Source organism: Coenobita brevimanus, chromosome 77 (genome assembly GCF_032717465.1).
Source record: "Coenobita brevimanus isolate Jiangsu-jjx chromosome 77, ASM3271746v2, whole genome shotgun sequence".
Lineage (NCBI taxonomy): Eukaryota > Metazoa > Arthropoda > Malacostraca > Decapoda > Coenobitidae > Coenobita > Coenobita brevimanus.
The window spans coordinates 5,971,500-5,986,764 of record NC_137030.1 but is presented as its reverse complement, the minus strand read 5'-3'; the positions used below and the strand labels follow the sequence as shown (position 1 = coordinate 5,986,764).

The 15,265-nt window shown below is 39.6% G+C and overlaps 1 protein-coding gene across 1 annotated transcript; it reads right to left on the bottom strand.

Moving 5' to 3' along the window:
* Positions 1 to 3,606: 3,606 nt before the first annotated feature.
* LOC145408435 (peritrophin-48-like) lies at positions 3,607 to 13,448 on the bottom strand. The gene is made up of 2 exons (XM_080279163.1): positions 13,362 to 13,448; positions 3,607 to 4,452 (listed from the first exon to the last, which is right to left on the bottom strand). The coding sequence occupies exons 1-2, from the start codon at positions 13,446 to 13,448 to the stop codon at positions 3,607 to 3,609; spliced, it is 933 nt and encodes a 310-aa protein (XP_080135289.1).
* Between the last annotated feature and the right edge of the window lie 1,817 nt (positions 13,449 to 15,265).

The window sequence follows — 15,265 nt, the reverse complement described above, 5'->3', positions numbered from 1 at the left end:
ATTCAACTGAGAGTAATTTCAACCTGAATTAAGAATCACAATTAACCCGCTCATGGTCAGGGCAACGCCTCAAATTCACCTCTACTTAAAGACAGGTTTCATTCAGGTGAGAGTGAGTTTAGGAGGCTGAGAGTGTCAATACCCTTTTCCCCTTAACCTGGCCTAGATCTCCGTCCTTTTGCAGCTTATTACATGTAGCGAAGTGGCAGAGAAAGACAATACCGCTGCTGTTCATCCATTTCTTAGCACTTCTTCGTGACTAGCATCATACTGTAGTGCTAATCTACTGCTAAAACTCAGCACTGAACATGGAAGGATGAGAAATTTAGGCCAGGTTGGAGTGAAACGAGTATAGCACTGTCATCATCAACCCTCTGGATTTGATTTTATTGAAACTAATGTACTTTATTTAGCTGGAAGTGAGTCATAGGAGCCAGCTGGAAGTGAGTCATAGGAGCCAGCTGGAAGTGAGTCATAAGAGCCAGCTGGAAGTGAGTCATAGGAGCCAGCTGGATGTGAGTCATAGGAGCCAGCTGGAAGTGAGTCATAGGAACCAGCTGGAAGTGAGTCATAGGAGCCAGCTGGAAGTGAGTCATAAGAGCCAGCTGGAAGTGAGTCATAGGAGCCAGCTGGATGTGAGTCATAGGAGCCAGCTGGAAGTGAGTCATAAGAGCCAGCTGGAACTGAGTCATAGGAGTCAGCTGGATGTGAGTCATAGGAGCCAGCTGGAACTGAGTCATAGGAACCAGCTGGAAGTGAGTCATAGGAGCCAGCTGGAACTGAGTCATAGGAACTAGCTGGAAGTGAGTCATAGGAGCCAGCTGGAAGTGATTTTATTCTCACATCTGTTCTGTCCATGCATGCGGTGGGTAAGGAGGCTCCCTAACACCGCTTCTTTAGCGATTTAGTTTCGGATATGGGTGGTTAATATCTATTTGTACGTTATATATGCAGGGTATGGCGATTTTTGAAGGATTTATATAGCTTAAGGTGTAATATGCAAATTAAATCACTTAGGAAAAGGTGTTAGGGAGTTTCCTTAACTGATGAGAATACGAGTCTGAGAGTACGCGAGTTCGATCCCAGGCTCAACGGGGAACAGTCTGATGATATAAATTTGTTTAAGATCCCTAACACCTGTTCCGAAGCGAATTATTTTACTTCATACACCATGCTGTTCTCTTTCGAATGACTTCAAGCATCTTAATGTCACCATACTCTGCATACATAACTTACAAAACTCTGTTAGCCAGCCTTACCCAAAAATAAAGCGCTCAGGAAAAGGTGCTAGGGTATGCTACACGTAGAAGGACTGCTGAGCCTCCGGGAACGGGTTATCAGATCTATACTCAGGGAACAGGCTATCAAATCTATACTCAGAGTGGAATATATCTAATGCCTTAAATCCAGTGACGTATTTTCTTGATCATTTTTCTACCCTCAGACGATACTTTTACTTATTTTTTTTTATTTTTTTTTTTTAGCTTAGGGAATGCTTCGGAAATTGACTACTTGCGAATTTGGGGACTACAAGGAAGTTGAAAATATTGACACCTTTCGTAATACCACCATCAAGTTGAAAATACTGACACCGATAACGTTCGTAATACCAGCACCAATCACGTTTGAGGTGGATAAGGTGTGAAAATTGATTTGACGTAATACCAGTTACCTGCTGAACAATTCTCTGCTTCGATTTAGCCGTAACGAAGGAAAATAATACCGAATATCATAAACACCGTGAAAAGATGGACGGTCTTCGATACTGCACTTTCCTTATTAACTGCCAAGGCGAAGCACAACATCGTACTGGAAGTATTTGTTGTTCTGTCAACGTTTACCTTCACACGATAACTTTCTGGTTTTAATGCGATTTGTTGTAATGCTCCGAAAAGTGCTGATATTTTCAACTTCCTTGTAGCCCCAAATTTGCACACTTTCCACTTTTCATTAACTCCTTCACCCCCCAGAACAAGCGTCATCATCATCATCATCATCATCATCATCAGTCCTGTCAAGCAAGATGGTATCATTTTCGGTAACCCGCCCTATACCGTAGCGTTATACACAGGCCGTGTGTGTGTGTGTGTGTGTGTGTGTGTGTGTGTGTGTGTGTGTGTGTGTGTGTGTGTGTGTGTGTGTGTGTGTGTGAGTCCCTAGCCACACTAAAAATCCTCAGAAATAATAAAAGGAGGGCAAATATGGCTCTGATATCGTAGTATATATTGTACCATGACTTCATATCCGTAATGCAATATCTGAGGAGAGTGACACCCGCAGTGATTCTTCGGGGGGCCAGCTCCCTCCCAAAAATAAAAATTACCTGAAATAAAGGAAAATGAACAGATGGATTTCAACCATACTTCTCAGGTCAGTTTGGCTGGTTACTTGATAATGTCTTTCACTCAAAAAAAAAGAAAAGAAAAAAAGAAATCACTATAATTTAGGAGAATACTGACAGATGAGTCATGGGGATGCAATATTTGGACCACCGTGTATGGCTAAATTATCCTGTATTTTTTTACCATCACCACAAAAACAAAAGGTTGAGAAAAAAAATTACAAGGAAAACATTTCATTTGAGTTAGGGTTATAATGCTTACATGATAACTGGTCTGTCTAACTATGCTAAACACTTCATTTGAGTTACGGGCTATCCTGTTTAGCTAAAAATTAAGTGCAATTCTTTCTATCAATAATAACCACTCAACTCATAGGCGTCTGGCTGACATGAGGCGATTTTATTTAAGAACATCAGAACATAAGAGGATTAATTTAGTCGTCCATTTGGCCCATGCTAGGCAACTCCTGCAAGAGTGACTAAACAATAAAATATGACAAGGATACCAAAGACGATGGCTAGAATACACTTCCTAGTAGTGCTGAGGACCGCAACGTCTGTGTGGTCTGTGTATTTTTTCCCACCTTCCACTTTTTTTTTTCTATTTTAACCACACTTATAAATCTTCCTACCAATATACATGATGGTCTGCAAATAACACGCCGGTAGAAACTTGACTGATCCTTTTGTGATGTAGGTACTGCTCAGTCTGCCGGCGTGGGCGTGGCGGTGGGAATATACAAAGAAATACAATGGAAAGCAAACAGGAACACATCTTATGGTCCTTTCAAGGCTGCTTGTTACAGAGTAGACTATGACTACGAGATCTAATTCTACATGCTGAAGGATAAGGATAGTAAAGTAAGAGGGAAATGAATGAATGATGCAGGGTACGTAGTGATAAGATGGACCACCAGTAAAAAAGCCCCCTAACACATTTCTTAAGCGATTTATTTTGCTTATTACACCTTACTGTGCTCTTCTGTGTTACATAAATCCTCCCAATGTCGTCATACTCTGCATAAATTACGTACAACATGATATCAACCACCCATATCCAAAAATAAATCGCTGAGGCAGGGGTGCTAGGGAGCTTCCTCAACAGCCGCGAATATGAGTCTGTGTGGTCCTTGTATCCATTCAGCGGAATTCCAACCCACCTTCCCTCTCACACTCCTCAGCGATCCCTCCATCCCATCCACTCACCAGTTTTAACCCCCCTCCCCCCCTTTCTCTCTCTCTCTCAGTTTAAATACCTACGATATTCAGTGACTTATTACACTAGCATTAGCATGGAGGTTATAACTGTAAGGACACTGACTGGAAGGGATGCACAAGCCGGAGACTGGGTCAAACACATAACCATTCTCACATGAATGAGGCTCTATCCTATTATCGATATCATCCTGCGTACAGTAGTAATACTCTGATATACAATCATACAGGCATTTGGGGAAGGTACCATGATCTTCACAGGTAAATATCTCGATACAGTACTCTGAATCCACGACATTATAACAGCCGGAGTTGGTTGCGCATTCATGTAACTCGGAGCAATCTTGGGAGGTCTCGTCGAAGTTCTCTCCATCAGGGCAGCTGTTGCCATAAGTCGGGTTTCCAGCATCAGTACAGAGCCAGTATTTGCTGCAGTCCACGGGGTCAATAACTGATGTTCCAATTTGATCATCTGAGCAGTATGGCTTACATGAACAGCACTTGCGTTCATCTGATTGGCAGGATGTACCGTCGAAGAATGGGTTTGCCGTGGGACAAGACTCGGTTCTTTCGGCATCGCAGTCATAATAAATCATACAGTCGTGCTGGTAGCTGTGGAAACTGTATGGAACAGGTCCCACAATGCATTCATAGTAGCACTGATCTGTGGCTGGGCAATCATTACAGTCTTCCCCGTCCACACACTCACGAGCCGCGGTGTCAAAATGCTTCCCCTCACCGCAATAGAGAGGCAGGTTTGGGTCTGGCAGCCCGCCCTGACACATGTAAAAGTTGTGGCAATCCTCGGGGTCGGGTACCAACTCGCCATTGCCACATCCGTCGCAGCTCAGTACACAGACGTTGGTGTTGGTGCATGTGGTAGCGCTTTCCGCAGCCTGGGGTATGGGAGGGAAGGGGTGAGTTCTGTGTCATCTATTATCTATTGACACACGTACAGAAAAAAAAAAAAATCTTAAGGTTCCGTCTACAGAAAATTTACAACTGGCGAAACATACTGAAAACCCAATGTCTAATCGTGCGTGTTTCAGATGATTCGATATTTCCGCTATGCATTCGTTAAATTTCATACAGTTGCGTGTGTCTGTCTCTTCACACACGTTCCGCCCACACTGTTTCCATCACACATACAACTGCGGTCTACAGGTCTTTTACACCGCCTCTAAACTGTCAAAAGCTAATGACATATTGGTAAGTTAACATTTGTTATCGAGGTTTGATGGAAATTGTGAGTCTCAGTTTCATTTATCGGGAACTTTAGTTGTGTAAAGCATTACTGGGCAACACTGTGCACTATCACAGAAACACATAACAGCTCCCTTTCACACACACACACGCACACACACACACACACACACACACACACACACAGCATCCACTCATCAATTAAAATACAGACATGCTACTACTACTAAAAGTAACTACTAATACTAATACTAATACCAATAATACTAACACCAATAAATACTAATAGTAATAATAATAATAATAATAATAATAATAATAATAACTAGAAAAATATAAAATCGTCCAAGGACAATTTTGACATCTTCCCAATGCCTACCGTAGCCATTCCCTGTGCCATTTAGAAGCCACATGGTTAGGTCAGGTACCGGTATTTACCAGTCAGTCCCAGCAGAGCAATACTACTTTAATTTCTCTGTAGCCTCAACAGAAGCTGAGTTATGAAGGGATCGTTTTTAAAGATTTGTGGGTCCATATGACCTTCACCTTGAGGTCAAGGTCACTGATCTGCATGTCACCTTAGGTCATCATGATCTATAAGTCCACGATATTTGGTGGCTCTAGTTTTATTCTTTCATGTAAAATCAGGTGACTTCTCTGTCATTTGGAGTAGTCCAAAATTTTGGACCATGGGCGATCTCAGACAGTAGTGATGCGATCTGGACTTTATTAGGCACTGCATTCTGGCCATGTAACTGGTATATGTCAGCAAAATGTCAGCCCTCAAACTTAAGTGGTTCTTGTGCTGTACGGTCACTTTTTGTTCCCTTTTGTTCCGGATCCTATGCGGGTTCCGGTAGTGGGATCAGGAAGATATTTGGTCAGATGAAGCGGCCAATCAACACTATAATATGGCAAGGAATGAAGGCTGTAACTCAGACGGTATATCAATGGCAGCGATTTAGATCTTCCCTATAACAATAATAATAATACTGACAAAAATAAGACAACTTCCCACCGTATTGGGAAGTTATAAAAATAAATTACATGAACTTACCACCACGAGCGCCAAGAGAAGAAAGAGTGTCTTCATTGTCCACGTAAATGCTTGTTGGGGTAGTTAAACGTAGGAACAGGTGATTAGTGTGTTAGGGGTAATTATGAGGGACAGGTGGAATTGGTTATTTAGGTTATGTCAGGATAGGAGAGGTTTAGTTGAGCTAGGTTAGATAGGATTAGTTAGGATAGGACAGTGGAATTAAAGCGAAGGTAGGTTACAGTTTATAAGTTAGAGTAAGTTAGAAGAGGAAGGGTTAGGCGAATAAGACTGTGCTTAGTTTAGGGTAGGGATGGATGGGTAGGGTAGGGCAGGGTAGGGTAGGGCAGGGTAATGTAGGGTAAGGTAGGGTAGGGTAGGACCAGGTAGGGTATAGCTAGGGTGTGCGGGGGTAGAAGAGATGTGAAGGAAGTGACGCCTCGTGACATGTGACTGAGGGGCAGTGTGGTTCGCTTGTTTTATACCCACCTAGGAGCGCTTATCATTAAGGTAACCAAGCAGACTCTCTCTCTCTCTCTCTCTCTCTCTCTATTTTTACCCTTATTCTCGTCTACCTCCATCTTACATAATATTCTCTCTCTCTCTCTCTCTCTCTCTCTCTCTCTCTCTCTCTCTCTCTCTCTCTCTCGTTGCATATTCTTGGGCCTGCGGTCTCAATAATTGTTTCTCAGATTTTTTTTTTTTTTTTTGGTCTTTAAAAATTACTTCATGGCGAAAAATGCCCCCCCCCAAAAAAAAGGGCTCGGAACCAACAGACACAAAAACAATCATCTTATCATCACCATTATCATCATCACTATCATCACCACCGCCATCATTATCATCACCATTATCGTCATCACTATCATCACCACCGCCATCATTATCATCACCATTATCGTCATCATTATCATCATCATCATCCTTATTATCACCACCACCACCATCACCATCATCATCATCAACATTACCATCACCATGAGAGAGAGAGAGAGGCCCGGGAAATGATGCAGGTGTCGTCTTGTGCAAGGTGACACACTCTTGCCTAATCACCACGTCACCTCCTTCACCCCTGACGAAGCAACGTACTTTCCACAACGTATCTGTCAGTTTTGCATCACCTTCCTGCACCTCACCGTTACGAAAAGTTACGTTACATAGTTATCAAGCGACTATACCGTGGATTTTTTTAAAGCAATATGACGACGATGCATATGTATCTACCTATCTATGTATGTATCTATCTATCAGTGGTGTCAAACTTAAACCTTGCCTAGGGTCATACTGCAGTTCTTTTGACTGACTGAGGGCCAAGTCTATCTAACCTTATCGAAATTAACGTGGGTATACAAAAGGTGTGCACAGTGACGTGACATCTATATTATTTAAGAACAATCATGGTTTACACATCAAGGTTTAATTTCTAAGATATTTTCAGTTTCCCCTCCCATCCACTTTCCCCCCCCCCTCCTGAGATCAAGTAAAAATAATAGTCCCCAGCAGGAGAGGCCCATCTCTGCCTACAGTAAGAGGATTTCAATATATTTATTTAGAACGCAAATGAAGGTGGCTTAAACATATTAGTTTATCATCATACTTTTCTGTTCCTTAAAAATATTAGGATAATATTTGATAAGTATAATTTAGGTTAGATAAGGCTGGGTTAGATTGGGATAGCTAAGGTTTTGTAATGAAACGCACAGTTAATTTATTACATGTAATTTTGTGACAGACTGTCAACATCCCGTACTGTCAATTGGTAATTACTCTCCCTAACAGCCTTTATTCCCATTCACTGTAAGCTACGATAACCACTGATTTCAAGTAAATGTAGAAACAGGATAATGCCGGTTAAGCAAGCATCAACTCATCCAAAGTTGTGGCATGTGTGTCCCTGGGAACCTACACCAGTGTGTTTATGGTCTGCACTTCGTCTGAATTTATCAGAATAGGGGAAAAAAAATGTTCATTCAACAAGTTTCCATTTGTATATTGCAAATTTAAAATTTGCATGCATTTAAAGTATTAATTGTATAGTACGGTGTGTAAATAATAGTTCACTAATCTAATGGAAATCTGAAAACATTTTTTTTTCCTATTCTGATAAATTCAGACGAAGTGCAGACCATAAACACACTGGTGTAGGTTCCCAGGGACACACATGCCACAACTTTGGATGAGTTGATGCTTGCTTAACCGGCATTATCCTGTTTCTACATTTACTTGAAATCAGTGGTTATCGTAGCTTACAGTGAATGGGAATAAAGGCTGTTAGGGAGAGTAATTACCAATTGACAGTACGGGATGTTGACAGTCTGTCACAAAATTACATGTAATAAATTAACTGTGCGTTTCATTACAAAACCTTAGCTATCCCAATCTAACCCAGCCTTACCTAACCTAAATTATACTTATCAAATATTATCCTAATATTTTTAAGGAACAGAAAAGTATGATGATAAACTAATATGTTTAAGCCACCTTCATTTGCATTCTAAATAAATATATTGGAATCCTCTTACTGTAGGCAGAGATAGGCCTCTCCTGCTGGGGACTATTATTTTTACTTAATCTCGGAAAGAAAAATGTGGATGGGAGGGGAAACTGAAAATACGTTAGAAATTAAACCTTGAGGTGTAAACCATGATATATATATATATATAAATATATATATATATATATATATATATATATATATATATATATATATATATATATATGCGTTCGAAAAGCATGAGCAGGTGTTAATGTTCTGATAGGTGTGTGTGTGTGTGTGTGTGTGTGTGTGTGTGAGAGAGAGAGAGAGAGAGAGAGAGAGAGCACATTTCGCCCACTCAAAAAAAAGCACAGTCGACGGATAATGCATAATATATAATATAAAACATATTTTCTTTCATCAACAGAGCAAAAGAAATAATTAAAACAAAATACACCTAATATTATATATATATATATATATATATATATATATATATATATATATATATATATATATATATATATATATATATATATATATATATATTGGATACTTCCCAGCAAGTTTGTTCACGTTAATGATAAAACCAAATATTACGCAGTTGTTCCATACATAAAAAATTCCTGGGATTGTACAGTATATCGCATAAAAACCTGAGGAAAGCCAGCGGTGGAAGATAAGACGAAAATAACGTTTCTTGGGAATGTGGAAAGTATAAAAAAAATAAAAAAAAAAAAGCAAAGGAATGAAAGAAAGAAGCATACCTACAGTATTTACAAGTTCATCCCTTTACTATGATACATATATATTTTGTAACTCGGCTGATTCTTGCTAATAACAGACGATTTTACTCAGCTTTTGGACATCTGCAGAGAGAACGTTAATTAAGGTGACATCCAACCCCTCCTGGCACACCTGTAGTGAGAATATTAATTAAGGCGACATTTAACCTCACCTGGTCGCAAAATCTTCCCTCAGCTAATTAACACCGCCTGGACATAGCACGACTGAAATAACGCCTCGAACTGAAGGGGTTAATGGTAAAATATCCAAGCAGTGTGGCATTCTCTCTTGACGCCATAAACTCTGTATGTATGTGTATGTACGTATGTATGTATGTATGTATGGATGGATGGATGGATGGATGGATTGATGGATGGATGGATGTTTGTGTATATGTATGTATGTATGTATGGATGGATGGATGGATGTTTGTTTGTATGTATGTACGTAAGTTTGTATGTATGTATGTATGTGTGATGTCTGTGTGTATGTATGTATATATGTATCTATGCATGTATATATGTATGTACTATGTATGTATGTATAGATATGTATGTATGTACGTCCGTCTCAAGCAAACAGCGGATGATAAGATAACATATGCATGATAACATATACACTTTGTTATATATACTCGTAACCTTAGCCTCTCTGTCTGTCTGTCTGTCTGTCTGTCCGTCACAAAACCTCCACTACATTAACCACTCCAATACATGCCAAACCTCGTCCCTCTCACACTCAGTCTCTCACAAACCCACAAAAAAAAAAAAAGCTCAAACTCACAATATGTATCAGGATGTTTTTTCGTAGCGGTTTTTGGTCTGTTTTTTGATTAACTCCATTGGTGCCTCGAGTCCATAAAAAAAAACATTAATAAGGGTACGAATATATGAACTTCTACGACTATGAGCAAGTAGGCGGAGGACGGTACGATAAAGACCCTTCCAGCAGAATCCCCCCCTCCATAGAGGAACTCTGAAATTAATGGGTAAAATATGCTGGATTTTTTTTTTTTCATTACTATTACGTCGCTTATTTTTCGTCCTTGCTGCCCCCGGACGATTTTATTGAGAGAGAGAGAGAGTATAAGAGAGACAGCATTAAGAGACCTAAAACGCTCCAAACAGTGTAGTGAAGCAGCCAAGGAGGTACAGACATCGTTATCTCAATACATAAAATATTGGTAAGACCGCACCTGGAGTACATACTTCAATTTTGGGCCCATACTTATGCAAAAATATAGTTAAATTAGAATCTGTACACGATAGGGCAACTAAATTGATTCCTTCAGTCCGTAATAAATTTTAAGAGGATAGACTGAAACAGCTTGACTTTTATGCTTATCCAAATATCGACTGATGGATGAATCTAATGTGTTTTAAAATAGTAGAGAGCTTCGATAAAAGTAACATAGATAATTTTTTCATGTTTGTCCACGATATGTCAACACGTGGACAGAGTTTAAAATATCAGGACATGTGCAACCTGGACGTTACCAAATATTTCTTCACTAACGACGCTATCAGTGAAAGGAACAGGTTCTTGGAAAGCGTTGAGGAAAGTACAGCATTAAATGAGTCAAAGAGCAGGCGAGATAAGTTTTGTGTATGGAAAATTCGGGTCTTTGACGGGGAACTCAGCCTGGCCTACCCATAGACAGGAAGACTGATTGCCGTGTTTTGTTCTTCGTATTCCATAGTACTTAGTGTACTTGACGAACACGAAACCACACCAGGATTCGTGTTTTTTTTCCTTATAGACTGGAAGTAAATAAATAAATACACAAATAAAGAATATATAAAATAAAAAGAAGCATGGATAGAGTAAGTTTATTATTTAGCTATTTCATATTACTACTACTTTCTTCCAGTCCCGTGAAATTTCCTCAGGGTTTTTCATTCCTGCAAAGTGCTGCGTATCTCTCTCTCTCTCTCTCTCTCTCTCTCTCTCTCTCTCACCCATTTTCACCTGCATACCTTCCCAGTCACCGCAAGATTATTTATATTAAGAAAAACATCCAGCCTTTTTCTTCTGAGCGTGGGAACTCCGATGCATGCTACTGTAAACACAAAGATAAAGGAAATCACGTGACTACTCCGAATGTCAAAGACGTACCTCCCAGTTTCTTCCTTATTCCTGCTGCCTCAGTGCTATTTTATTTTACTAAGGAGGGACAAAGCTAGTACGATCTTCCCACTAAACCCAGCCGATTTCCTTCAGCTGAGTGGGTCATAGGAGTATTTGAGAGATATGAAAGAAATGATCAAAGTAAGTAGGCTACATTTAAGAGGGATTTAGGTCGGTCTCAATGTGCTGACTATATGTTAATAAGTAATACAACAACTACTACTACTACTACTACTACTACCACCACCACTACTACTACTACTACCACCACCACTACTACTACTACTACCACTACTACTACTATTACTACTACTACTACTGCTGCTGCTGCTACTTCTATTACAACAACTAATGATGATGATAATGATACTAATACTAATACTAAAACTGTTTCTACTATTACTACTACTACTACTAATTACAATAACAATATTAACAACAACAATAATAATAATAACAATAACAATAATAATAATAACTTAAGTAATATATGAACTTCAGTATATTCTTTCAACTTCCGAAAGATTATTTTTTTCAACTTACGGGAAACTTAACATCTGCACTCTGCTGCTTGTAGATAAAACACACACACACACACACACACACACACACACACACACAGGCTCTGATATCTTGTCTTTGTTTTTCTTAGAGGGAATAATCTTGCAGGCTCCTGTCCTCTGGTTTCTACTTCCCTAAATAAAAAAACACATTCCCCCCCTCACTCACATATACACACACACACAATCTTCCCTCCCTCTCTCTCTCTCTCTCTCTCTCTCTTACACACACACACACACACACACACACAATCTTTCCTCTCCCTCCCTCCCTCTCTCTCTCTCTCTCTCCTCTCTCTCTCTCTCTCTCTCTCTCTCTCTCTCTCTCTCTCACACACACACACACACACACACACACACACACACACACACACATACAAAAAGGGAGCAGACTAACAACCAATTAATCGAAACACACACACACACACACACACACACACACACACACACACACACACACACACACACACACACACACACACCAAACAGGAAAGTCAGAAAATTAAATAAACCTCCTTGACTACCTCTCTCTCTATTAAAGTCTTGGAATAAATCTTTGCCATACAAGAGCGTCCTAACTCGCTGCATTCTGATATATACTGAAATATTCTGAAATTGACGGAAAAACACTGACATGCAAAGTAGCCTCTAAGTTGTATTGATATTTGAGCCCTGTATACTCGTTGGGTCTGGAAGCTCCCAAACACCTCTTACTATGCGATTTATATTGCGTACTGCCGCTTACAATCCTCCTCCATGTTGTTTAAATAATTCTAATATTACCATTCTCTTCGGGAATAACGTATAAAATTATAGTTGCCAGCCACATCCAAAAATAAATCGCTAAGGAAATGGTGTTAGCTTCGTAACTGCACCAGAATACCGTCCTAGGCATCCTTAAAAACCCCGTTTTCTTTTACGTGACGAACTAGTTTTCTGTGAGACGATTATTATGGCTCACAATTTTAAAGGTTCCTTGATCACAGGGAAAGTAAAGCCTAAATATAACACTACAAAGCAATCCGAGAAGGTATACCTCTGCCTACGCCAATAAAATACAGTACAGGATTAACTGCTATAGTTTCTCTTTTACCGTGTCACATAATTAATTCTACGGTAACGTCTGTCTTGCCATAAAACCTCAGACAGCGCACACCTCCGCCCACGCCTATGAAATTTATGATTTATGCCTGCATCCGGACCCACCTCAAACTCTAACGATCTCTTCCTTGACCCATTGCCCACCTATCCACCATTTAACTGAAATCCGAAAATAATTTTTTGATTTGTCTTGTACACAAACACACAGACAGATAAACAAACAGAAAGACAGACAGACATGGGTGAAATATAATCTCCGTCCAACCACGCTGTCGGAGGTAATCACGCAGAATGTATCGCTTTGTATCACTGTAAGCACTCCTGCTTTTCCTCCAGTGACAACGTTCCCGGGAGAACTGGGTCTTATGTTAAACAGTAAAATAATAATAATATTAATAATAATAATAATAATAATGACAGCAAGTCGATTTAATATTGCCATGCAATACAAAGTCTCCTACCGGATGATAACCATACATATGTACTGTGTATACAATGTGGGTATGATAGAAATACGTTCGTGGACTGTGTACACAATACTGGTATGTAAAGTCCTTGACCTTGGGAGTAGATGGCCAGATGTTGCCAGCGACACACCGTCATGGTATGGGGAACAATTGTGTGAAATTGTCAAAATCTGTCCATGCACGTGGAAGTTACAGAGCGGACACGAATGTAGGTATGGTTGTTAAGTCTGACAGCACCTAACCTTGTTTGAGCCCCAAGTGTGACATTATGGGTGGTTGCTGCGCGCGACACACCGTCAAGGTATGGGGAACAATTGTGTGGAGTAATATCAAAATCTATCCATGCATGTGGAAGTTACAGAGCGGACACAAAACTGCGGACGCACTGACGGACGTACTGACGTACTGACGGAGCCGCGCACACCCTAGGTCAAGAGAATCTTGACCTAGCGCACACCTATAGTCTCCGACCTGTTCGACTGGCAGGGGATAAAAAAAACATCAAGTAGACGCGTGTGCCTCAAGTTACCGGCTTTTCCCGGCAGCATTGCCACCCGTATACTCACAGATGCCACCACGTGAAGGCGTTGACCGGATGAAAATTGCCAAGACATCTACCGCATTCATTGCCAGAAGATTTTTCTAAACTGAATACAATCATCTAGTGGTGGCAAGATGAGAGTAAGACTGTGTCATGCTTAAGGAACCTCATGAAGACTGGCAAGATATCTAACGCTTTCATTCTAAGGCATTCATTACCAAAGGATTTCCCTAAGCTGAAGAGAATCGTCAGGAGTTGCAAGATGGAAGTAGGAAATTAGTCAGGCTTAAAGACTGATTTTAACCCATTCATTGATCCACTGTCTTCTTTCACTGTATACCTGCCATCTCCAGACGATTTTATATAACTTAGTGGGATTTTTTTTTTTTTTTACACTGGAGGGGTTAGCTATACCTCTGATAAATCCTTTCAATACAAGAGACTTTTCCTAAGTCGAGTAAAATCATCTGCTATACTCTTTTAACCCTAACTTGGCCAAAGCTCTCCATCTTGAATGCTAATTGTAATAACAGCTTTACAATATGAAGCTATACTCTTTTTACTCTAACCTGATCTAAAACCGCCACCTCCCCACCTTGAATGCTGAGTTAGAATGATAGATTAACACTAGGACATGATGCTGGTCACGAATATGTGCTCTGGAAAGGATGTGGAGCTGTAGCATACCGTAGTTTTTTCTGCCACTGAGCTATGTGAAATAAGCTGCAAAAGGACGAAACTCTTGGCCAGATTAGAGTGAATAGACTATAGTACCGACAGGAAAATAAAATGGAAGTCAGCTGGATTCAAGAAATTAATGGAACACATCCCCAGGTAAAAAAAAAAAAAAAAAAAAAAAAAAAATCGCGTGCCAGAGAAGAGAAAAAATTTGACACAATGCTTAGGAGATTAACGAAGTATTCTTATCCTCTCTCTCTCTCTCTCTCTCTCTCTCTCTCTCTCTCTCTCTCTCCCAGCCCCTTCACTACTCATAAGCCGTCGACGGAAGCAAAAATAAATAAAAAAATATATATAACAAAATAAGAATAAAAATAAAAGACTTCAGGATAACAGAGGGGTCAATTAAGCATGTCTGTAATCCTTTCCCTACCAAAAAATAAAAAATAAATAAAAATAAAATAAACCCCTCTGAGCTGAATAAAATCATCTGGTGGTGACAATAAATAAAAAAAATAAATACATGAACCACAAATAAATACCTACAAAAATAAATATATAAAAACGCAAATAAATAAATAAATGAAAATTAAAAAAACAGCACAAACCTTTAATAATTTAGGAAGATTTTTTTATTACATTTTTACGAAGCACAATTTAATCATCTAAAAATAACAAGAAAAAAAATACAGGTTAGGTCACATATATAACACTTTCCAGTCCTCGTGTGTTCC

What these genes read in the sequence shown, in the direction of transcription:
- LOC145408435 (XM_080279163.1), bottom strand. Translation starts at nt 13,448, where the DNA reads ATGACGGTGTGTCGCTGGCAACATCTGGCCATCTACTCCCAAGGTCAA. An exon ending in TGTGTACACAGTCCACGAAC is followed by an intron (nt 4,453 to 13,361) that starts GTATTTCTATCA and finishes CCCATACCCCAG; the next exon opens with GCTGCGGAAAGCGCTACCAC.